Genomic DNA, 26,480 nt, shown 5'->3' on the forward strand with positions numbered 1-26,480 from the left:
ATAAGGCCTCAGCTTTCTTCTCTGTTCTTCTGGCCGTATGCATTCAACCCATCTTGTGCTTTGTTTAACTTGAGATAGGGTTCCAATTCCTAGTAGTTGAACATCTTCCTCTTGAAGAGGCCAATTTGGAAGCTAAGATTCTGGAGTAATGAAACTCTCGCACCTGTGTCTATCAAATCAGCAATTACAATGCATTTTATACGTACTCTTAGCTTTGGTCTTTGGTAATTTATAGAAGTCTGCCAGAATATATGTTTCCTATTTCCTATTGGAATTTTTATTTATCCTCCATGTTTATGCCACCATCTAGAACAGTGTGGTCTTTTACAGAAGGCTCTGGATTTTTTTTTCCTAGTGAGACATGTCCTCCACAGTGACTGGGAATGACTGGACCACTTTTGACTTGGGGGCCTGTGAGAGGCCCTTCAAGGTCTTTCCCCGATGGTATCAGGTTGTCTTGTCTGTCTTTTGTTGTTCTGTGTTCATTGGTCCAATGTCGGCCTTTGCCAAATCTTCTACATATACCTGAAGGCTGAGTCCTCCTATTCTTGCCATTCCCAGAGGAGATATTATTCCTAGGAACTCATTGCCTACAATCCCTTCTCAGATATTCTAGTCTATCACAATTAAAACATTTGGCATTTTGATGTCTTCTCATTCCTTTGGAAATTGCTTCTCCTACCCAAGATTCAGTATTATAGTCAAATGTCTCAATGTTCATTGTATGCAGGATCCATTCATCCATAGGTGCTGATCTAACCTTTAAAAGTGCAAGTATCTCTTTGCATCCTAAGTTGGCATTTTCAAAAGCCAGAGATTCAATAATTACTCTAGCAAGTGGGTCTGTACACCCTTAGTTAGCCTTTGTTAAAAAAAAAAATCACTAAAGGGTTCTCTTTGGCCCTGTTTAACCCTGGTATATGATTCAATTCATTTTCCTATTCTTGAATCCTGTCCCAAACATTTAAGGCTGCTTTGTGGCATAGGGACAAGATTTATTCATCATAAAGAGGTTGAACCTGTGGGTCAGCATTAGTGCCCTCACGAAGAATTTGATCTTAGGCAGTCTCAAGTCCTTTTGATTTTCCTTCTCAAATTTTGGCCTCTCCCCTGAAATAACATCTAACCCTCATCTGGGGCCCATCATCCAGGACTACTGAAACTATTTGAAGTCAGTCATCTGGTGTTGCCTTAATGCTAGAAGCCCATGTCTTGATCATCTTCCTAATAAATGCAGAATACAAGCCATGAGTTAGGACATCTTGCTTAATTTCTTTTAGATTATTCATTCCTATAGGTATCCATCTACCTTTTTTTGTATCCTTTTGGGCCTTTAGAACTTGATGCTTTGTCAGAGTAGATTACAGGGTAGGAAGCTAAAACCCAGGGAAGTCATTTCTGACAGCTACTGGTGATGTTAAATCCTGTCCTTGTACCTTCTTTCCCTGCTCATTAGCTCCAACAATTTTCTCAATTATTTCAAATCTTTTCATTATTTTCTTTTGAAAGCCTGAATCTCCTGGCCTATATATATATTTCTAGTGATTTCTTGAGGCAACCTAGCCTCTGGTCCTTTTTCTGCACATGTGATTCCAAGGTCTGAAGTTTCTCCTTTAAAGATAACACCTCATCCTTGGACATTATTTGGATAGCTTCTAGATTGCCATCCTGCAGAGATTACCTGCTAACCTATCATAACTTTTTAACAAATTTTGATTGTCAAATTTAACAGTATGAATTTTTTTCAGATAATTTCTCAGTACCCTTAGTATGAATTCAGCTTTTTTCTGTCAAATTAATGTTACCCTTTTCAATAATATTAACTTTTTCAGGTAACTTTTAATTTTCGATGGTATTAATCCTGTGAACTAGCTATTCATTATTAGTCTGTAAAAAATGTATCATTCCTAAAAGCACCACATTCTTTCTTAAGGATATAAAATGACGAAAAAAACTGAGTCACAATGTCCAATAAATGGAAGTATCACCATAATTGTATAAACCTTGCAGAATATAATCCATAGTATTAGCAACAAAGTTACTAAAAGTTTCAACATTAATGTAGTCTGCCATGTTGATTTATTAATTATCTGTTATGAGATCCGGTAAATTGTTTTAGGTGTAATATTCTTTATTGTCCAGCAGATGTCGTGGTTGCAGAGTTGGCTACAGGAAAGATCCTGAGCTGCTTTAGTTTCCCACGTTGGTACTGGTTAAATACAGAGAAATATGCTTTGCTTGACAAATTAAAAGCAATTAACTCAATTCCATACTCGGAGCAACAAATCCAGAACTCACGGGCAGGGAGCACAGACCAGAAGCTGGACAAGTCGCCACCCGGCATGGAACCACTCTAGGGTTCAGTGCCAGGGAATGCAGTAGTGGGGGTGGGGGCATGCATGCGCTTGGGAAATTTCAGAGTCTCCACGTGCAGTAAGCTCCGCTGTGGTGGGGGTTTTACAAAAAAACTGCTTAGGTAAAACCAAGCCAAGCGGGCAGGGTTGGGGGACTTTCTGGTAGGTGTGGAATCTGAATCCCCGTGGGGTGCCAGATGAAGCTGGACGCTTGAAAGAAATCCAACACCAGCTCAGAATTGAGAACAATAAAGGGCTATTTATTGAGGGTTAGACTCACAAATCACAAGCCTCTGCTGGAACGGAGAACAACAACCAAATCCCGCAGCTGTTAAAGAGGCCTTACAGGCACTTTACATTGGTATAAATAGTATAAGAAGCCACGCCCACGTGGACGGGTAACTTAAAGGCTACTAGCTCCCTTCCAATTGTAGACATGTTTACATGTCCATGAAATATAAAATCACTCCCTTTTGAGAATTTTAATAGATAGATAGAAAATTAATAGCAAGTCAGAACTCTGTCTTCAGGAAAAATGACTTTGGATTTTCCTTTTCCTGATGTCTTTTTCACACTAAGTTAAGTTTAATTATAGATGGCTGCTGTAGGAGGATAACTGAGTTCTTCAGCCTGACTGTAGAGTGAGATGCTGTTTGAAACAAAACAGAATGAAAGGCTAGTTATAGAATACCTCTAGGTAAGGCCAGAGATGTAGCTCAGTGGTACGTTGCTTAGCTAACACCTACAAGATTCTGCCTTCAGACTGCAGCACCAGAAAGAAAATCGTTATTCAGAAAAGTCACCAGGTATTATTATTTACTTTTAAATTGCCCCAGATTAGTTAGTACATAAAGTACAGGAAGAGTGCCTTGAAGAACATGGTAGGGCCTAGACCCTGCCTTCCTCATGTGGTATAACTTCTGTAATGAGTAAGAATGTCTCCGAGAGGCATTAGTACTTGTATTCATTCCTGTAAGATATGACTGGTTCCTGTGGAATGTCTGTTCTTACCAGTGTGTTCTTTTTCCCGTACAACCAGCTGTCATTTACTAGGCCCAGAAAGGTCTCTTGTGAACAGCCCTCTGCAGATAACATTCCAGAGGTTGCAGAACCGAGTGAACCTCATCTCAAACTGTGGTCTAGTCTGTTGGGCCCGATGAGTGTGAGTCTGATGGACAAGTGAAGAACACAGGCACTACTACTGCTTCTGAGGACAGAGCTCGGTGCTGGTCTGTTCTTCTCTGCAGCCAGCTCTGTGTTCAACACAACCATATACTCTGTACCTTCCAGAAATTGTCCTTGTCTGCTTGCAAGTTTGTCTTTTTTTTTTTTTTTTTTTTTTTTTTTTTTTTTTTTTTTAGCTCTTTATTTACTGGGCTTTGGAAAAAGTAGAAATTCCTCCGTAGCCCTCTTCCTCACTGTAGCCTCTTGTCTGTGGGGTGCCCCATAGTGGAGTCTTCAGACTAACTGTTTTGATCACATCCTTCTACACTGACAACTCCCAATTTTTTAAACCTACTTAAAATTTTTTTATATAATATATTTTGATCATGTTTTTCCCTCCCACAAATCCTCCCAAATCCTCCTTATCTCCTTACCCACCCAACTTTATGTTCTTTTCCTCTCTCTCTTAAACAAAAATAAAACAATTTAAAAAAAACAACAAGAAATAGACACACTACAAACAAATTCATAAGAGCAAAAAACTCATAAAGCCAAAATGTTCAAACAAAGCAAAATGAGTTAGAAAGTCTACAGAAATACCCTTGAGTTCATTTTATGTTGACCAGCCACTCTGGGCATGGTGTCTTCCCTGAGGTATGGTTAATATACCCTGTGAGATGCTAATGGAGAATACTGATTTTTTCCTTTGCCAAAGGAAACGGCTTCTTTAGAGTTGGGGCCCAATGTCCACTTCCCCGTCTTAGTGCTGGGACTGGACCTGTGCACACCTTGTTCATGCTGCCACAGTCTCTGAGTTTAGATGTGCATCTGTCCTGCTGTGTCTGGAGTGCTTACCTCATTACTCATTTTATGTGTCCTTTCCCCATAAACTACTTGAGAGTTGGCTGCATTTGTCATGACCCTTTTCTGTTTGTCATGGGTACTACTGTTTCTGTTTCCTAACAACTATATTGACCATATAGAATTGACAGACCTTATTGATCTGGTAAGTGAAACAGTGCTAAAAACATGTTTAATGGGAATACATAGAAAAATGAAAAGTCTTTATCTGACCAAGCATATGATATAAAGGCAAAGCAGAATTAATTATCCATTTCATAAATAGTTATGTAAATATTCCTTAGATACTCAGTGCCTAGATACTACACTGGAATGGAGAGGATAAATTGTCATTATTGGGGACTGAAGAGATAGCTAAGTGAGTTAAGTGCCTGCTGGACAAGCATGAGAACCTGAGTTTAGATCCCTAGTATCCATGTAGGAACTGGGCATGATGATGCAGGTTTGTAACTCCAGTGCTGAGGGCAGTGATTAGGTGGATTCTGGGGGCTTGGTAGCCAGCCAGACTTGCCAAATCAGTGAGCTCCAAGATTAGTAAGAGACTGTGTCTCAGCAAGTAGGGTAGAGAATTATTGAGGAAGACATCAGACACCGACCTGTTGTTGGCAGAGGCTACTCATTCGTTCCTGGCTGCCCAGACTTGAAATAATCACACAGAAACCATATTATTTGCAATACTGTTTGGCCAATAGCTTAAGCATATTTCTAGCTTGCTCTCCATGTGAATGTGGCTTACTGGCAAGGTTCCAGCATGTCTGTCTCTAGCAGCAGCTACGTGGTATCTCACTGATTCCGCCTACTCTCTCTATATCTCTTTCAGCCTGGCTTTACTCTGTTAAGCCATTAGCTGAAAGCAGTTTCTATATTAACCAATAAAAGCAACACATATACAGAAGGACTTCCCAAACCAACCTGTGATGTACATAAACACACACAAACACAGCATCATAAGTGCAAGGTTGAGGGGAAAGACTGCAGAGAATTAAGGAATTGATGAATGACTAGGAAGTGGAAAAACTGCCTAGTATGGATTCAGGAAATTTGTCAGTACAGAAAATTTAGAGGCAAGTGGAAGGTTAGCCAGGATAGTTGAACATTTTGCTGTCCCTTTCTTACCCCAGTGGGTTGTTGTGGTTAAATCCTGAAGGAGGAATGCGTCAGATTGAAAAACACTTAGCTTGGGAGGAAGGCTATTTATTCATATAAAACTTGAAAAGATGGGTGGAAAAAATGAATTTAGTATAGAAAACACTGCTGCCTGAGGTGCGATATTCTTTGTAAGAGAAGAGGTAAAGGGGAAAGACAGAAGCTTGAGGAATGAGATGTAGCACAGGCACTGAAGGGATGATTAACAGTGGAAGGAGGGAGAGGGCTGCAGGGGTGTGGGCAAGGGAAGATGCATTGGCATAACATTGCTGTATTGTCTAGAAATGAAATTCTTAAATTGTCAAGAATTAGGATCATCTGGTCCTTAATTCTCTAATTTTTATGTAAAAGAATGAACGGTAAAATAATTGCAATAATTGCATGAGGTTTTTATTGCTGTTTTGTCTCATTACTGTTTATTTCATGTCAGTGGTCCATTTCTCTTCCTGCATAATAAAGAGCTGTTCTTTCACCTCCATTACCTGTCATTTTTTCCTTCCTCATTTCCACAGCATGCTATTTCTCTGAGATGCCTCAGTAAGCAGGCAAAGCACCACTCTGACATCACAGAAGAGCAGACAGAGCTGGCACCTGGGAGTTCTGTAAACATGTCATGGGGCTATTTAAATATCGATGAAGAAAAATAGATTCATTAGAGTACCAGATGATAACATCTGATCATATAATAATGTCATTTTTTCTTTTTCATTTAATAAGCTTAATTATTTAAAAAGATTTATAAACTAAAAAAAAAAAATCCCACACGAAATTTCTCCAGACCCAAAGTCAGTGCTTCATTCTGAATTTTACAATTTCATTACTGAATATAGTTGATGCACTTACCCATCGTCAAAAACCAAAATAAAACAAAATCTATGGCAGGCAGAAATAGAAAAACAACTAGCTTTATATCCGCTTTAATAATTCATGTCCTTTATCTGCATTCAGTCCTTCGTTATACCCTAAAATTTTGCTTTTTGTGTTCTTTTTCATGTCATACTGTACCCACATGTGTATTTGTTTACCTATATACTTATGTTATTGGCTGGATTCTGCATATGAGAGTGAAAATGCAATTCTTTTCTTTCTGAGATATTTTTATACATACATACATATACATTCTAAGCCCATCCATTTTTCTGCAAATTTTTTTGATAGCAAATATGAGTCTCACTACCCTTTAGTAGGAATATCAGATGTCAAAACAAGCTGTAGGAAACACTGGTCTGTGATTCTCTTTCTTGGTTGAGTCTTTGGGCGGTTTCGGTATCAGGGTAACTGTAACCTCATAAAAAGATTTTGGCAATGTTCCTTCTCTTTCTATTATGTGGAACACTTTGAGGAGTATAGGTATTAGCTCTTCTTGGAAGTTCTGGTTGAATTCTACACTAAAATCATCTGGTGCTGGGCATTTTTTTGGTTGGAAGGCTTTTGATGACAGCTTCTATTTCCTTACAGTTTATAGGTCTATTGAAATTGTTCACCGTGTCTTGATTTAATTTTGGTATATGGTATATATCCAGAAAATTGTCCATTTCTTTTATGTTTTCCAGTTTTGTGGAATACAAGTTTTTGTAGTATGACTTAATGATTTTCTGGATTTTCTCAGTGTCTAATGTTATGTCCCCCTTTTCATTTCTGTTTTTGTTAACTTGGATATTCTTTATTTGCCTTTTGATTAGTTTAGATAAAAGTTTGTCTATCTTGTTGATTTTCTCAAACAGCTTTTGTCTCATTGATTCTTTGTATTGTTTTCTTTCTTTTTATTTTATTGATTTTAGCGCTAAATTTGATTATTTCCTGTCTTCTACTCTTCGTCGGTGTGTCTGCATCTTTTTGTTCTAGAGCTTTTAGGTGTGTTTTTTTTTTTTTAGGGTTTATTTATTTATTATGTATACAACATTCTGTCTTCGTGTATGTATGCCCTCACACCAGAGGAGGGCACCAGATCTCATTACAGATGGTTGTAAGCCACCATGTGGTTGCTGGGAATTGAACTCAGGACCTTTGGAAGAGCAGACGGTGCTCTAAACCACTGAGCCATCTCTCCAGCCCCCTTAGGTGTGTTTTTAAGTCACTGATGTGAGCTTTCTCCATTTTCTTTGTGTGGGCACTTAGTGCTATGAATGTTCCTTTTAGCATTGCTTTCATAGTGAACCATAGGTTTGGGTACGTTTTACCTTATTTTTGTTGAATTCTAGGAAGTCTTTAATTTCTTTATTTCGTCCTTGACCCAGGGGTGGTTCATTAGTTTACTGTTCAATTTCCATGAGTTTGTAGGCTTTCTGAGAGTTAGTGTTGTTGTTAAATTCTAATTTTAAATCATGGTGATCCGATAAGATACAGGGGGTTATTCTAAACTCTAATTTTTTTGTTTGTTTGTTTGTTTTTGTATTTGTAGACCTTTGCTTTGTTACTGAGTACGTGGTCAGTTTTAGAGAAGGTTCCATGAAGTGCTGAGAAGGTATATTCTTTTGTGTTTGGGAGGAATGTTCTATAGATGTCTGTTAAGTAAATTTGAGTCATGACATCTGTTAGTTCTCTTATTTCTGCCTTGTTGACCTGTCCACTGACTAGAATGGAGTGTCGAAGTCTCCTATGTTTAGTGTGTAAGGTTTGATGTGCAATTTAAGCTTTAGTAATGTTTCTTTTACATATGTGGGTGCTCTTGTATTAGGGACATAGATTTTCAGGATTGAGACTTCATCTTGATTTATTGTTCCTGTTATGAGTATAAAGTATTCTTCTCCATCTTTTCTGATTGATTTTAGTTTGAAATCTATTTTGTTAGATATTAGGTCCATTTGATTGGTAAATCTTTTCCCAACCCTTTACTCTGAGGTAATGTCTCTCTTTGAGGTTGAGGTGTGTTTCTTGTATACAGCAGAAGGCTGGGTCCTGTTTTTGTATCCATTCTTTTAGCCTGTGTCTTTTTATAGATGAATTGAATCTGTTGATATTAAGAGATATTAATGACTAGTGGTTGTTAATTCCTGTTATATTTTGGTGGTAGTGGTTGTGTGTTTTCCTTCTTTGGGTTTTGCTGCTGAGAGGTTATCTGTTGCCTGTGTTTTGTGGGTGCAGTAAGTTTTCTTGGGTTAGGGTTTCCTTCTAGTACTTTCTGTAGCACTAGGCTTGTGGATACATAGTTTAAATCTGGTTTTGTCATGAACTTTCTTGTTTTCTCCATTGATGGTGATTGAAAACTTTGCTGGGTGATCTCTTAGTGTGTGCAGTACATCTGCCCTTTCTGACTTTCATGGTTTCCATTGAGAAGTTGGGTGTAATTCTGATATTTTTACCTTTATATGTTACTTGACTTTTTTCCTTTGCAGCTCTCAATATTCTTTTTTTTTTTTAATCTAGTCTATTTGTTCTGTAAGCTTTTTGTACCTTCATAGGGATATCCTTCTTTAGGTTGGGAAAGTTTTCTTCTGTGATTTTATTGAATATATTTTCTGTGCCTTTGAGCTGGAGTGCTTTTCTTTCTTCTGTACCTATTATTCTTAGGTTTGGTCTTTTCATGGTGTCCCAGATTCCCTGGATGTTTTGTGTTAAGAATTTGTTGGATTTAATGTTTTCTTTGACCAATGATTGATTTCCTTTATAGTATCTTCAACATCTTTTGTATTCTGTTGGTTATACTTGCCTTTGTAGTTCCTCTTCTTTTTCCCAGATTTTCCATATACAGAATTCCCTCAGTTTATGGGTTTTTTTTCCCCCCTCTATTTCAGTCTTCAAGTCTTGAACTGTTTGCTTCACCTGTTTGATTGTTTTTTCTTGGTTTTCTTTGAGTGATTTATTAATTCTTCCAATTTTTTCTTTGTCTTTACCTCTATTTCTTTAAGAGAGTTTTTTATTTCCTCTTTAAAGGTTTCCGTCATCTTCATAAAGATAAGTTTAAAGTCATTTTCTTCTGCTTCTTCTGAGTTAGGATGGTCAAGTCTTTCTGTTGTGTGACCACTGGGTTCTGGTGTTAGTTACTATGTTGCTTTTAGGTTGTTGGATGAATTCTTGCATTGGCGCCTTCCCATCTTTTCCTTCAGTTGATGCCAGCACTGTCTTTGCATCTTGGTCCAATCCTTGCAGTGGCTGTCTGCTCTGTACTGCCAAAGTCTTTGCCTCAGGGAGCCACTGAGATCTCTATTAGCCTGCTCTCTTGGTCTTCTGTCCTGGTTTGCTTTCTTGGTCCTCTCAGCAGGGAACTCTCCTGCTGGGTGCCTAGAGAAAAGGATGCAGGTTGGGGAGGGGCCCAAGATTTTGCCCCACTATGGAGGGCCTAGAGAATGCTGTGTCCTGCAGGGACCTCTTGGTCCTCTTGAGTATTTCAGCAAGCCCTGTTTCAGAGTTCTACTGAGGTTGCAGGAGGATAAGTGAGTTTGGTGGTGGGATAGGGCTTGTAATTTGTAGGGGCCCGGTGGGTGAGGGGGTAGGTATTGGGGCAGCCTAACTGCAGGAAACTCCTGCTGGCTCGCTATAGAAGCTGAGGCAGTTGGGAGAGGGACCCGGCCCAGGGTTTTTCCCCACTGTGGAGACCTTGGGGTGGGATGTCCCGCTGGGTGACTGGTCACCAACCTCTTGGTCCTTTCTGAGCATTCCCCATCTTATCTGGCTCTTGAGATAAGTTTCTTGCTGTAGTTATAGTGATTAAATGAGATGAGTTAGTGAGAAATGATTTTTGATATTTTATTTTACAAAACATATATTTCTCATTGTATACTTAATATGAAATATTTTTCAACAGTGTATACTAATGAAGCTCAATGAAATTCCCATGTTTCATATTTTTACTAATATAGCATTTGTTCTTAGTTTTGTTCAGATGAATTTCAGATCTTGGTATAGCCAACATTGCCCGTTGTGATACTGGCAGCTCTTAATTGAAGCTAGGGTTTCATTAGTAATGGTTTCACATGATTACAAACAGTTTTATAAAAATAAATTTTAAAAGAATCCTTGGAGGGGTAGGGACAGCATGGTTAAGAGGGAAGGTGAGTATAAGCAAAGTACCGTATTTATATGTATGAAAGTTAATCAAACTCATTATATTTGATATTAAACATAATAAGTATAGAATTTCCTCAACCTATTTCATAAGATAAGATATTCCAGAATTCATTGAAAATTAATATCATACAAAATTACTTTGTGTTTGTATATTAAAATATACAAGGTTTTTCATCTATATGATTTTCCATGGAAGGACATAAATGTCTTGTGGGATGGGTTGTGTTCTCTTAGGGGTTGTTATGTCATGCTTTAAGATATCTGGCACTTTGGACTTTCTTCTCAGTATTAAAACTATTAACCCAATGGCCAAAACACCGTCGTCATTTTCTGAGGTGCCCTGAGAATTACTGAATATGTGCTTGGTTTTTCATTTCTTCTACTCCATCCTTTTTAGCCTCCTTCTCATCCTTCAAGACTGTACATTTTTTCCAGAATATTTTCCTAAGCCCCTGGTTTTGGCATAGGTACTCCCTCCTCCTTCCCATGCCACCTGACACAGCTCATTGTGGTTGTCAGTAGACATTGCAGGGTTAATAAGAGGTACAGACCAGACAGTGTGGGAAGCAACTAGTAAGTGACTGACAGTGCCTGCCTTGACAGCAGGCTTGACATTAGAATCTGAAAGATGAGAGAGAGAGAGAGAGAGAGAGAGAGAGAGAGAGAGAGAGAGAGAATGAGAATAAACAAAAACATACAGGCCTTAGTTTCTATCTATCTATCTATCTATCTATCTATCTATCTATCTATCTATCTATCTATCTATCTATCTATCTATCATCTTTACTTACTTAGGTGGCTGTCCTGGAATTCACTCTGTAGACCAGGCTGGCCTTAAATTTACAGAGATCTGCCTGTCTGTACCTCTCGAGTGCTAGGATTATAGGTGTGCGCCACCATCACCGGAACTTTAGTTTTTATTTTAATGTGTTTGTATGTACATGCCTGTCACAGTGTGCATATGGAGTGCAGAGGACAATTTTGTGAAGTTGGTTCTTCCCTTCCACTTTTACATGGATTCTGGAATCAAATTCAGGTTATCAGGCTTCTGCAGCAAGCACTGGATCATCTCACTGGCCAAAGTATGTTTTGTTTACTAGCAACATGTGACTGTTAACTGCACGTACACCTTTTTTCACTGCCTTTGTATCTTTCTCCGCTGAGAAGGCTCGTTCCTCCTTCCTTCTGAAAGCCAGGAGTTAGAATGACTGCATGTGACTGACTGATGCTACAGGGAGACATTAACATAGGCATTTAGTTAAAGGAGAAGTGATGTCAGCTTCCGGTTTCTGGATGGCATGCCCCCTGTTTCATACACCTATAGTTTAAATAGAAGGAACTAAGTCTGTCCTCCCTTAAAATACCCCAGCATTCTGCTTTTCTAGTGGACCATGTCCTGTTCTTTAGTAAAAATTTCAACCCAAATAATTATTTTACTTTCAGAATATTGCCCTCATTAGAAAAGTACATTACAGTACTTTCATAAGTCAAATTTTTATTACCTATAGTAAATCACTAAAAGCATTATGATAATATATTTCTAGATTGATTTTTCCCCCTGAGATCCAAATTATGGCTTTTTTAAATTTATTTTTTAAAAATTACTTTATATGTATAGGCGTTTTTGTCTACATGCATGTTTGTGCACCATATGCATGCCTGGTGCCTGTGGAGGTTGAAAGAAGGCATCAGTTCCCCTAGGACTGAAGTTACAGACAGCTGTGAGCCACACACGGGTCCTGGAAATTAAACCTAGGTCTTCTGGAAGAGCAACCGTTGCTCTTAACCACTGAGTTATCTCATAGCCATGTCTTAAAAAAATAATTATTAAATGCATATTCCACCACACTTATAGAGCGGTCACAGGACAACTGCTTTAGGGAGTCGATTCTCTCCTTTCAGAACAGTTTAAGGTAGGATCTCCCTTACGGCTCTGCCTTACTGTGTATACCAGGCAATTATATTGTCCATGGAAATCTTGCCACAGGAGTACTGGGATTACAAATGGCTATCTAGCCTTTTACCTAAGTTTCAGGAATTTGAGTTTATGTTAATGTGTCTATAAAGCAAGCACTTTTACCTGCTGAGCCATCTGGTCCCTGGATCTGTTTCTTAAGCAATAACCAAAATTTTCTGAAAACCAGGTGCCAGAATATTTATATCTAATGTAATTATAATTAAATTATAATTAATGTCTAGAATTTTATTTTACCAAATCATACCTTTTGTGAATGGCATGAGGCAAATTTCATTTTTTAAAACTTGAAATGCAAGGCTAACAAGATGGCTCAGTGACTAAAGGTACCTGTCACCAAGCTCTGTGACCTGGGTGTGACTCCCAGGACTCACATGGTAGAAGAAGAAAACTGAATTCTTGCAAGTAATCTGATCTTTATGCTATACACCAACACACACACACACACACACACACACACACACACACACACACACCATAGAACCCCCAAGATATATGTGCATGAAATAAATAAAATTGTAAAAAGAAATTAAACTTGAAGTGTGGTTACATGAATATTGATATTCCACTATTTGGGGATCTTTTTTGAAAAGTAACCTTTGTAAGATAAATTGAGATAAGCTTTCCAGAAATGACTTTCTTGTGCTGGAAAGATGGCTAAGGGGGTAAAAAGCACTTCTTGCGTAGATATGAGGACTAGAGTTTGGATCCCCAGAACCCACATAAATGCCAAATGGGTGTGGTAGGTCCCAGCCACTGGAGACAAAGACAGGATTCCATGAAAAAGCTAGCTAGCTAGACTGGTGAAATCAATGAGTGAATGAGAACAGTGGAAGTTATAGCTGACATTTAAAATTTTTGCTTTTTAGACTTTATTCTTTTGTTTTCTCTCTAGTCTTGTCTGAACAGTAGCCTTAACTAAATTTGAATTTTCAGAAACTTCTCCCAGGGCTGGAGAAATGGCTCAGAGGTTAAGAACACTGGCTGCTCTTCCAGAGGTCCTGAGTTCAGTTCCCAGCAGCCACATGGTGGCGCACAGAAACTTCTCCCTACCTACTATTTTATGGATGAGATAACTAGTCTTTATCTTTGGCAAGACTGTAGCAGCCTAGGAATAATTCTCTGTTCTTAATGTTTGAGCTTTTTAGTGGTGATCATGAGGAATCCCCTTTAGCACACACTAGTGGTTTCTTTCTTTTGTTGTTTTGGGGGAATGGACGAAAGGGGTCATTTTTATAGATTCATCTTGAACTAAAATGGAGTTTAGCAGTACAAGCAAGTATTATGTAACAGACTCAATGTAGTATAGATCTGAGCTAAGTTTAAGTTAGCGTCTTGAAGTAATATGCTATATCATCTATATAGACTTGAGAAAGTGTCTACAGGTCTTGTACCTATTCATTGGACTTTATTTCCAAATTTCTTGGCAGAATAATTTAAATACAGTTAGATTTATAAAATGTAATAGTATGGAACATTTTTTGGTACAGTACCTCCTCCTTTCAGTAGTGAAAGTAATTACATGGCATTAATACTAATTCACATTTATTAAGGGACAGGCAAGTCCAATGATATGCATACTAAACAGTCTCAGTTTAAGGATAAATATAATATAGTTACATATGCTTGCATTATAATGTGATATTTATCACGTGGATCAGTTGTTAGGAGGGATGTACTGCTCTTCCAGAGCCTGAGTTGTTGCCCAGTACATACAGCAGGTTGCTCACACCTGCCTGCAACTCCAGCCCCAGGGTATCCAACAAATCTGGCCCTCGTGGGCACCTGTACTCATGTGCACACACAGACACATAATTAAAAATAAAATGAAGCCAGGCAGTGGTGGCACACACCCTTAATCCCAGCACTCGGGAGGCAGAGGCAGGCAGATCTCTGTGAATTCGAGGCCAGCCTGGTCTACAGAGTGAGTTCCAGGACAGGCTCCATAGCTACTGAGAAACCTTGTCTTGAAAAACCAAAATAAATAAATAAGTAAATAAAATTAATCTTTTTTTTAAGTTACTAAGAAGGTATAAATAAATGACAGTTAAGGACCTTGTTATTTGTATCATTGCTGGGAACAATATATTAATTGAATAAGTTTAAATCAGCTCAAGGGAAATTCAGTGTTCATTTTCTATGAAAGTCCTTCACTGTGGAACACTGTCTTGTAATGAATGGGTTAATAAAATTTCAGTGAAAACAAAATAGCAGGCAAAATACATGGGGGTGTTTTTCCTCTTGGTGTGGCCATCATTGAAGTGATGAGAAATGGTTGCCAACTTTTTAAATATTTGTGTCCTAAATACAGTATACTGTTTAAATCTCTGTAAATCTCTTATGGATTATTAATAGGAAGAGCTATAGACGTCAGCCTTTGGCACAGTTTTATTTGTGCTCTGTGCACAGCACCCTTGGCCACTGCTTGTAAACAAGCCTGGCTCTGTGATCTTTGCATGCGTTACACAGAGCCAGAAATCAGCCATTCACCTGAAACACATCCGTGGCACAGACAGGCCTTTACCTCTTTCTCCTTTCTGTTGTTGACAGTGATGGTTTGGTTTTTTTTTTTTTTTAAATAACTTTTTTCTTAATGGACATATTTCACTTAGTTTACAAAAATAGATATGTGATTAATTATAGAGTCAAGACTTGCTCTGTTTTATTTAAGACACGTAAAGCCTCCACTGACTTCTCTTATTGCCTTTTTGTTTTCTCTCTCTCTTCCTGCTTAAGCACTCCTATCTGGACAGGGAAACCTCCCTTCTCCTGAGAGACATTGCAGGAAAACCTTCTCATTTGCTGACCAAGGTGATGTCACCGTTTCCCATGTGCATGTATTCCCTGCCTTGTAGACAGAATACGAGCTCTTGTTGGGATTGCGTTCTTGTATCTCTTATTAGTAGCACCACTGTCTTTAGTACAGGTTGCTTTTTCTCTTGCTAAAAGTTATTGTCTCCCTAACCTAATGACTGTTAATAATCAGAGCCAAAAATATGTTCAGTAATTTCCACTTGTTTCTAACTTCTACAGATGCCTAGTCTATCCTTCCAAATATGTTGTATTTCCTCTAGCTTAATTTTCTATTGCATTTCAAAGCCCTTTAACTTTTGCTATTAATTGTTTTATGCTACGAGTTTCTTTTGCAAGCTTTAATAGTTCTTACTTACATTATTACCTCTGGTTTAATTACAACATTTACTACTTACATAGATAGAATTTTGATTTATATTAACCTAGTCTTACCAGAAGAGAAGATCACAATTTGAATTTCTCAATTCTCTGCCCTCAGTTTGATTCAGTTCGTTGGATTTTACTGGGATACTATTTTACAACTTAAAATCTTTTATTAATTCTCATTATTAACTAGGTAACAGTAATCAAGGAGCTGAATGGGTTTTCTTTATCATTATCTTATTTAAATAGTACAACATTAAGTTCAAGACTACTAGACTTCTAGTTTCTGAAGAACAAACAGTGTAGAAGCTACTATATATGTTATTATATCTAAGAGTTTTTTCCCTTTCATTAATTCATAGCATAAACTTGGAGAGAAAGTAACTGACTAAAGTCAAAATTCCTCTAAGAAGCAGCTCAAAGAAAAAGGCTTTTTGACAGAATAAGAAGTGAGACCATTTCTTTCCCCCAAACTTCCTTTCGAAAAACAAATCCAGAATCAGAGCAGTGAAGAAATCTAAGCAGGTTTTGTCCATGTACTTTCTAACCCGAGTCTACCCTCATGGCTTAACTAGGATCTGTTTTAGAAGAGAGTGCTAGATCTTGCCCTGTGCACTGTCTCTATGTCATTTCCAGATAGCTGATAGCTGTTAGGGCTTCCAGGATATCAGCGTCCTGCAGAAAACCATCCGTCTTCGTCTGGAGCCCCACAACTCACTCCCACTCTTTAGTGATACAGGGTGAGCATTCTGATCACCTGTCACTGTACTTCTCACTTAGTGTCTCAAATCCAAAACGAGCGTGTTGTAATTCTCAGACTTTACCCATCTGCTCCATTCCCATTGCCTCCACTATAACAACCCCCAGCACTTCCCCGACCATTAGAATTGTCTCCAGCTTTGTCTCCATTTTTTTCTTAGACTATTCCCAGATTGAGTTTAACATTTTACCACTTCTCTTGCCTATTTGTCTAGTCCTCTTTATTGACCTTTGTACTATGAAGTACTAGTTAGTATACAACACTATAAAATGGACATGGTCCTTACTCTTAAGGTCTATTATGAAGATAAAGCATAAAGTTTCCAGGCCTTATGGTGCACACCTGTAATCTTAGCACTTGGAAGATAAAGGCAAGTGCATCAAGAGTTCGGGGTTGTCCTCAGCTATACATTAAATTTGAGGTCAGCCTGGGACTGTAGGAGATCCTGAATTGAGAGAGAGAGAGAACATTAATATAAATATATACACACATATGTCTATAGGCAAACACGCAAAAATACCTAAGTTATATTAAGTGCTGTGAAGGGAACAAGGAGTAGAGAATCCTGAGGAGAAGATAAACAGTCTGGTTCACTGATGGTGAGGCCAGAAAAAGCCCCTTTTAGAGGATGAAATTGAAGCTAAAGCCTAACAGCTGAAAAGAAAGGCATGATCCATATTGGTAGGCTGAGAAAACAAGGGTTTGTCATACCTGAGAAGCTACAGTCTGTATTGTTGAAAAGACCATAATAAAGTGGAGTTACAAGTGTTTTGCTTTGTGTTGAAAAGCACAAACAAGAACGAGATGATCAAGGCCTGCTAGGACATTAATATTTCTATAAATGCAGTGGGGAGCTACTGGGGGAAAGTAGTCATCCATTCAACTAGTATTGATTGAGTACCTTTTATGTGCCCATGTCTCTGGTCCTGGAAAATATGGGCAGTAAACAAGTTCTTCCCAACTTCACATCCCCATCTGGCAAGGAAACAGCCGTACAGACTAAAATATGAAAGGTTTCTACCTACAGTTGCTAACCAGATATACCACTGCATACTCAGGCATAGTACCCTGCTTGTACGGTAAGAAATTTGAGCAAGAATGTGATTCAGTAGTGTAGAATCCAAACACATAAGAATGGGCTTGGAATGGTGCCGTGGAAGAGGTGGTGTATAATCCTAAGCAACCCAGACCATGGAGCTCAGATGCACATTACTCTGACTATTGTCAGTGCCCTCTGTCAGAGCACCCTGCTCTTGTGAACTATGTGACCTTTTTATGGTGCTGGGTATTGAATCCGGAACCTTTTATATACCCTCCATTGATCTTTACTTTCAGCCCCAAGTATGTATACTGCTAACACACCAACCTATGGAATAATCTGGCTTTCTACCATAAAGCCTAGTACTCCAGTACCCAACCTCCAGAGTCTGTCAAAGTGTAAGAAAATTATGCTAGCAGTAACCATTGTTTTCTCTGCTTCAGAAATTCAGAAGCTAAAATGCCTTTACAGTGTGTCTTTAACAAGCTGTTTTATTTGTTGATACTCCAAAAGCTAAGGCTATAAACTGTTGAGGACAGTAGAAACTGAGATTATCATACAATTAATATATAGTTAAGCAATTAATAAATATGTGTATGATCTTAAGAAAGTAATCTTTATGAGTCTTATTTGGTACAGTGGCTATAATAATCATACAAGCTTTGTATTTTTGAATTTAAATTAGATATCATATACACCATGACTTTTGGTTCAGCAAGTTTTAGATAATTAATGTAAGTTGTCTTGATGACAGTTTAGTATAATTCCATGATTCTTCAGAGAAATACTGCAGTGAATATTAGATTACCACTTCAAGTTCTCTTTGAATTAATTTGTTACTTTTTAATTGTCAAGTCTTCCAGAGAAATTGTAAACTACTATTTATCCCCTTGATTTCATTGTTTGTTCTGAACCTGTAAAGTCTTATTTCTCAGTTGAAGTCATTCACTGTCCCTCTCTACACAACTGTAACTCTCTAAGTACTGATATTCTGATATTTACACCCCAGAGAATGCTACACTTTGTAGCCCAGCATTGATTTTCATTTAATCATAACATCTTTACCCAGTTTTTGTGCTGTATGCAAATTTGAGGAGGCTTGACATTTGATGGCTGTTGATTTACACAGTAGTTTTTCAGTAGAAAATGAGTTGTCTCTTGCTCTTTTAAGAGAAATAGAGAAAGTTGTTTTTGTATGAGTGAAGTATCCCTTACTATGTGTAGGGTAGTTGTGAGACAGTGTGAAGAAAGGACTAGTCAAAAAAATTGGGGCAGAAGACTGAAAATCTGAGCTGGTCAGCAGAAAACACATGGAGGAAGCTTTCTCCTTTGCATTAGGGAACACAGGCTAACACTGCCTTTATAAATAAACTACTGTAAATCTTCCAGGTATTATACTGATCTGTCTCTTTCAGAGAATATAAAATGATTTCCTTTAAGCCAGGCAGTAGTGGGGCACACCTTTAATCCCAGCACTCGGGAGGCAGAGGCAGGCGGATCTCTGTGAGTTTGAGGCCAGCCTGGTCTATGGAGTGAGTGCCAGGACAGACACCGAAGCTTCACAGAGAAGCCTATCTCAAAAAAAAAAAAAAAAAAGAAAAGAAAAGGAAAAAAAGAAAAAGGATGGTTTTCTTCTTCCACTATTGCTATGGTTAAAAAAATACGGTATGATTTAACAACTCACAGAGGAAGAGCATGGGGCCCAGAGGAAATGTGGGTCATGCTATTTGAGTGTTTTTATTTAGTTTGTTCCAGTAACATTGTTCAGATCCCACTGTAACAATTTCTGTTTGTTCAAAAAGTTTCTAAAAAGATCTTTGTAATAAACATGACAAGAATAAACTAAAACTCACATTTTAAAATTAAAACAGCTAGCTCTTAAATGTGATATTATTTACATAGACCAATTTATAAGGACCAGAGATATAACCCAGTGATAGTTACTTGCTTTTTATATGCAAGGCCCTGAAAACAATTTTTAAAAGGAAATTATATTGACCAGTTTCTGTAGCTAAAAGAAAGGGTGAAAGGGTGAATTTGTTTTTTTTGCTTTTTGTTAGTTTTTTTTTTTTTTTTTGGAAAGCTTTACCTGTTTTGCAGTCTCCTTATTGATATGTGAGAAGTGTGATTGGCTAAATAAACGTGAATTGGTTATCCAGTTCTCTTATTGTTCACACTCCAGTGTGTGGAACAGGAACTAATCCCTGAGGTTAATTAAGCCGCACCTGTCATGGAGTGTGACCAACAGTAGTACCCTAAAATAAACTGGGAGCACGCAGACACTGTTATTGTAGTAGACTGATGAAGTTCAGTGTTTAACTTTGCTTATTCCTTTTTAGACATCTGAGAGCAATTTTGGGTTCTGACATGCTGACATAAATCATCTATATGACAAGCAGTATATGACAAGTCTTACTGCCCTGAAAAGCCTCTATAGTCTGGCTAATTTCCATCTTAACCTGACAACAACTGAACAGAGAACAGTACAGTTATAATTAATTATATAATATGTAACTTTTACAGGTTGGATTCTTCTATTTATTAATATGTGTTTACAGTCCCTCCCTGCCCTCTTGTTGCTTGATAGCTCATTTCTTTTTAGTGCTGAATAATATTTCTTTGTCAGAATGCACCATAATTTATTTATTCACTTGTTAGAGGGCATCTTTGTTGCTTCCAAGTACAGGTAATTATGAATAAAGCATACATAAACATATGAAGATTTTCTGTACATAAAAGCTTGCAGCTGATCTGAGTGAATACTTAGAAATATGATCACTGGCCCGTGTGACAGTAGTACATCTAATTTTGTGAACATCAGCCAAGCTGTCTTCCAAAGCGGCTGACCCACTTTGGGTTCTCACTGATAGTGAACGCATTTTATGCTCCACATCCTCATTAGCACTTGGTGTTGGTGTTTAGATTTGAGGCATGGTAGTAAATGTATGTATTTTTTTAAATTAACTTTCACTTCCCAAATGACAAGAAGGACTATTGGCCCTCTTTTCAATGTATTTTCTGGAGAGATGACTCGGTGGTTAAGAATTGCTGTTTTCTTGAGACCCAGGTTCTATTCCCAGCCCACATGGTGGCCCACAACCATCTATAATTCCAGTTCCAGGGAATCCAGTGTCCTCTTCTGATCTGTACAGGCAGTGCACGCATAGACTACATTACACACACCACACACACATACATGGAGGCCAAACATCTATACATATAAAATAAATATAACTGCAAGTTTATTTTTAAATATTTTATTTTTAGAAATTCACTTTGGTATTTCAAATATACAAAGCATTGATTCCAATTCAGTTTCTTCACAATAAATTTCAAATTTACTTTTCAGAGACATAAATGAAATTTATAAATGAATACATTGGTTAATTTTCTTAGTCTCTAGTGGTCTTTCATGCCAACACAGCAATGAAGCAATGGTGGATGCTTTCTAATGATTTTTTATGACATCAGTTTTATGATTGTTTAAAGTATTTCAAATTCATTATAGAACTTTTATGTATTCATCAAAATTGCATATTTGGTAGTTTACTTAATAATGATTTTGTTTCTTAGTTCTAGAAACATTTCCATTCTGGAAACAGGTTTAATAACACTAGCTTAAGTTTCTTAAACCTGTTTTTTTTTTTTTTTTAGACAGGGTTTCTCTGTAGCTTTGGAGCCTGTCCTGGCACTAACTCTTGTAGACCAGGCTGGCCTAGAACCCACAGAGATCCGCCTGCCTCTGCCTCCCGAGTGCTGGGATTAAAGGTGTGCGCCACCACCGCCCGGCCCTTAAACCTGTTTTTCAAAAGAAAAAAAATCTTATATTAAAATGTGATCTACATGTGTTATGATGCTATTTATTTGCATAAAGGAGAAGACTAGTTATTTAATCTTTTAGTCAAAGGCATATATCTATAATAATACAAGAATCCTCTTCATTATTAAAATAAAGTTCTTTGTTCTTTGACTGTTGGGTTTACAGATAGTACTCCCAGACCTTAGTCACTCTGTTGATTCAGTGGCTCCCATTGAAAGGGATCCAGTTTCTGTGCATGAGCTGCCTCCCTCCTTCTCTAGCAGTAACTTAAACTTGTAAGGAGAGGCAGCCGAGTAGGAAATGGAAAGAGAAGAAAGTCATCAAAATTTTGGTGGATAGAGAAAAATAGTCAGTAAATGGATTTAGCTTTTTTGGTTTTCCTACCCTGGAAGTATTAGCTTTTTATGATTTTTATGGATTGAGGGATTTGGGCACAATCCAGAGAGGATGAAGTTTGACTGATAAAATTAGGTTTTCCTTTTGTTTTTGTTTTTTTAAAGAAAGACATATAAAAGGATTATAGAAGATGACAGTTATATTGATACTTAATGTTTTGTAACCGTAATCAAAAGCTTAGAAATAGAAAATAATTCTTTATAAACAAGTTTACTTATGTGGGCTTTTTTTTTAAGTATTTATTTATTTATTTGTTATATATACAATATTCTGTCTGTGTGTATGCCTGCAGGCCAGAAGAGGGCACCAGACCTCATTACAGATGGTTGTGAGCCACCATGTGGTTGCCGGGAATTGAACTCAGGACCTTTTAACTTCTGAGCCATCTCTCCAGCCCCCTTATGTGGGCTTTTTAAATTGGAAATTATAACTATATTGTTTATTGTGTCCTATTGCTGGAAGTTACCTGTTAGTATTAACTAGTGTAGAATACTTCATACTATTAGAAAAATGGACAATACTTTATTTTTTAGTTCCTTAAAATTTTTACTGTTTCATAATAGGTTTTCTAGAGTAGAATTACTTACAGTTGGGTTATTTGTAAAGTTATATTTAGCATTTAAAAAGATCTTATTGATGGGTTAAAATATTAGAATTTACTGACATAATTGGCATGATTTTCCAAATCAGTAAAACTTAAAATATAAAGCAGCCTCTTGTTTGTATTAGCATATTATCGAGAATTCATATTAATACCTATGTTTCTTACTTAAGGGTTTTATATTATTGTAAATAAGTAGATTGGTTTTGCTGCATATATTTTTACAGTGATCTAAATCTTTCAGTGTAACAAGACAAAACTGTGTAAAAATCCTGCCTAAATCTGGAGGGGTCTGAATTCAGAGTTGTGTGAGTGTAACAGACAGGAAGGCAGCGGCATATGTATCGTATTTCCCCAAACCTAGTACTTGAACTTAGTTGACAGAATCGAACTTAATTTACTTCACCATGGATTTTTTTTCTCTAGAATATGAAATCTAATCTTACTCTCGTATCCGTGCTCCCTCGTTACAATATGTCTACTTCATTTTGTGAACGGGGCCGTTTTAAATAAAATGTCAACGGTATTGTTCTGAATGAAACTCAGTACTAGCCCCTCTAATGATGAAGCCTGGTGTCTTTACCCTCTCGGCAGCAGTTTGTCTGAAATGCTGTGTGTTTGCAGGAGGAACAAGCGGCAAAACTGAAAGCTGAGAAGATTAGAGTTGCCCTGGAGAAAATTAAAGAGGCTCAAGTGAAAAAGGTGATGTATGGCTCTTCGCTAGGTTTGAAATATTTACGATTTTTTTCCTGTTTTGTTTTGCTTCATGAATAATTCTACTGTTTATATATACTGTTCTGCTAGTTTATGGAAAGGTGAAAATTTGTTCTCCTATTATCTGTCACATGAGGGTCTGTGGAGATGTTTTATGACAGCCTTTGTCTCTGCGCAGGTCTGAAGGGCCTAACTTAGGCCGCTGTTGATGGCACATCTGACCACATTATCCCTCAGATGTTAAATAAAGGCTGCGCACTACTTTTAAAACAAACACAAATCAGTAAGATTTGCACAATAATTGTATATTTTAAAGGCTTAAAATTAAAAACCTGTAGGCAGGTTTCTTGATATTCAGATTTTACCTTTAATAATAAAGTCAACATAGTCATTATATGTCTTAATTCATTTTTAAAGACTTGACTCAGAATGCTATTTAATGCTGGAAAATACCGTCTTTTAAGGTTACCATTTAATTGCCTTTTTCCCTGTTGCAGCTGGTGATCAGGGTCCACATGTCTGATGACAGTTCTAAAACCATGATGGTGGATGAGAGACAAACCGTGAGACAAGTGCTGGATAACCTGATGGACAAATCTCACTGTGGCTACAGTTTAGACTGGTCACTGGTGGAGACCATTTCTGAGTTACAAATGGGTTAGTAACCCTGCTGCTTTAATTGCTACTTAGCGTCTTTGTAATCCTTAATCTTCATGTTGATAGAAGCATTTTGAGACAGTTTTGATTTTTTTTCTATAAAATTATCAGGCACTTTATCTTTTTAAAGTATGGCTTTTTAATGTTTTTCCTGGTGAGTTTTTAGCTGGAGAGTTCTTTGACTAAAAGATGAATTCCAGTTCACTTTGTATTTTAAAATGATTAAAGGAAAGTTTCTTAATGATAACAAAATGCTTTTTCTTTTAAATAAGAGCTACACAAATACATTTACTAAAAACTGTTACTTTTCCTTCATTTATTTTATGTGTCTGAGTGTGTGTGTGTGCATCTTGTGCATGGGGAAGCCAGAAGAGGGTGTCAGATCCTGTGGCAATGGAGTTATAGGTGGTTGTGAGCTGCCTAATGTTGGTGCTGAGAACTGAACCTGGATCCTCTGCAAGAATGGCAGAAGCTCTTAGTGCTGAGCCATCTCCAGCCCCAGTACTGTTACACTTACTGGTGTTTGTATACAGAAGTCATCAACTCTAAGGGAAACAAAGCACATTAGCAAATTGGAAAGAACACTTCTGACATATGTTCAGTATTGTTTCGTGTGTGTGTGTATACACAGACTTTAGTCTGACACACACAGCACCACCCCGAATCCACGTTAAAAAAAAATCCATACAGAAACATGTGTTCAGTCCTGGGGGGACAGAGAAAGAAGGATGGCGGGACTGAACTAGTGAGCTCCGTGTTCAGGAGGGACTGTTTGGAAATGTAAGGTGGAGAGCATCATCAACCTTTAAGCACTCCATAATTCTGCTATGACTTATTTTGCCTTTCATGTAAGTCTGATGAATACTAACAAAAAGCTGTTATTTAATTTTGTAACAGAGAGAATATTTGAAGACCATGAAAACTTAGTTGAAAATCTTCTTAATTGGACAAGAGATAGCCAAAACAAGCTTATATTTATGGAACGTATAGAAAAATATGCACTTTTTAAAAACCCACAGGTAAGACTGACTAACTTGTGAATGCGGAGTCAGTAGAGTTAAAAGACTGGAAGCCACGTGATTGGGCATTGTAACTGCAAACCCCCACGGGAACAGTCATGACTGAAAACTAACGTAGGAGCCAGGTGTTGGGTCCCACATGGGGTAAACTTTGATAGAAATATAAATAATTGCAGGGTGTTACTAGGTTTCTCCTCTGTAAATCTGGAGATTGTTGAGCCCAGAAGTTCATTAACATTTGAGGTTCTCATTTGCCCAAAGCAGGCCAGAGGTTTTTACCTAGGTAATTACTTTAATTTCTTTGATGGGTTACATAATCGCCTTTTTTGTCATCTTTATTATGACAGTGTAATGTTTGGGTTAGCATTCACAACACCTGTGCCTGTTTTAAATTAGCAGATGGAGTAATGTGCTTCATTTACCATTTCCAGACAGACTTCATTCTCATCCTTTTTTACCTTCCCTTCTCCCCTGCCCCACTCCTCCCCGGTCGGTCAAGAAAAGCAAGAACTCTGTGATACAAAGTGGTGGTGAAAACAGAGCAGTAGTGTTAAAGGTTTTTGCCTGCAGACTGGACTGTGGTTGGTCGGTAGCAGTACTGTTAAAGGTGGTCCGTTTACCCCAGACTTAATTATGGTGGTTAATGAAGAGTATATGTTAAGATGTGTCAGGAGATCTTTTTTAGAAGACTGAAAGAATAGTTATACTCATAATTACAATTCAGATTTTAATTAAAAAGCAAAACTGTTATAGCAGAATTTGAGGCTTCCTCTTAAAAAGCCAGAATATTAATCATCATCTGGAGCAGCATGCTAGATCCAGAATAGAACTATGCTGGTTTAGCATATCTCAGGAACTCTTTCCTGATCTTATTCTACTTTATAATGCTTTTGGGTGTTTTTATATAACTAGTTAACTATCCTGAAATACCTGCTGTTGCATATATTGTCACCTCAGAATGTGGAAGAAACAGTCTATGGAATACTTCATAGAATGTGTTTTGGGCAAGATGGCGGTGGATGAGGAACATTTTAATGATGATTCTTACATGGAAGGAGCTTCATGAAATACTTCCCTTCCCTACGTACTGGCAGAAGTAAACTTGGAGTGGCTACTTTTCTAGAGCAAATGATGTATGTGTTTACTCCCAAGGGAATAGTGGAATGCGTTTAATTTTCATTTCTTTCCCTCCCTCCCTTTCTTCCTTTCTTTTTTTTTAGAATTACCTTCTTGGGAAAAAGGAGACAGTTGAGATGGCAGACAGAAACAAAGAGGTGCTGTTAGAGGTATGGCTCATTCTCCCTTTCTTGCTCATTTTAAAATTGAAACTTTAAGCATCTTTGACGTCAGCTCTGTCAGTGTTCTAACTGTGCATACCTGTTGAGTCCCTAACAAACCTCTTACAAACTACTTTTTGCCAAGCAATATTCTAGTAGGTTAAAAGGAGTAATGACCTTTTAAGGGTTTCCACATAGAAGGAATTAAAATGTGCCTATGCTGGTCACATCAGCTTTTCCAGAGGGTCAGATAGCCCTGTCAGTAGTACTTTCTTAGTTAGCACCAAGAGCTGAGTTGGTAGCCCCAGTGGATTCCTGGCATGCACTAGCTAGCCAGCCTATCCTCTGAGCTTAGTGAGAGACCATGTCTCAGAAAATAAGGTGAAAGGCAACTGGAGAAGACACCTGGCATCAGCCTTTAGCCTCCAGACTTCCATGTCACCACACATCACAAACACACAAAGAAAAAGAAGTGGGACTCGGTAGTATTATATGCAACTCAGTTGAGTTCAT

General features: G+C 37.7%; 1 protein-coding gene across 5 annotated transcripts in view; it reads left to right on the forward strand.

Moving 5' to 3' along the window:
• Raph1 (Ras association (RalGDS/AF-6) and pleckstrin homology domains 1) overlaps window positions 1–26,480 on the forward strand; it is an 86,362-nt gene that overhangs the window by 36,028 nt on the left and 23,854 nt on the right. For 4 of the 5 annotated variants that reach the window (XM_050154159.1, XM_050154162.1, XM_050154163.1 and 1 more), the window contains exons 5-9: window positions 15,244–15,318; window positions 22,925–23,002; window positions 23,512–23,671; window positions 24,569–24,690; window positions 25,911–25,976. In XM_050154159.1, coding sequence (XP_050010116.1) covers window positions 15,244–15,318; window positions 22,925–23,002; window positions 23,512–23,671; window positions 24,569–24,690; window positions 25,911–25,976 — 501 coding nt within the window. The remainder of the gene's footprint in view (window positions 1–15,243; window positions 15,319–22,924; window positions 23,003–23,511; window positions 23,672–24,568; window positions 24,691–25,910; window positions 25,977–26,480) is intronic. The other variant, XM_050154160.1, reaches the window with a different exon arrangement.

This window comes from Alexandromys fortis, unplaced genomic scaffold, assembly GCF_014885135.2.
Source record: "Alexandromys fortis isolate MF-2015 unplaced genomic scaffold, M_Fortis_MF-2015_v1.1 scaffold_40, whole genome shotgun sequence".
Lineage (NCBI taxonomy): Eukaryota > Metazoa > Chordata > Mammalia > Rodentia > Cricetidae > Alexandromys > Alexandromys fortis.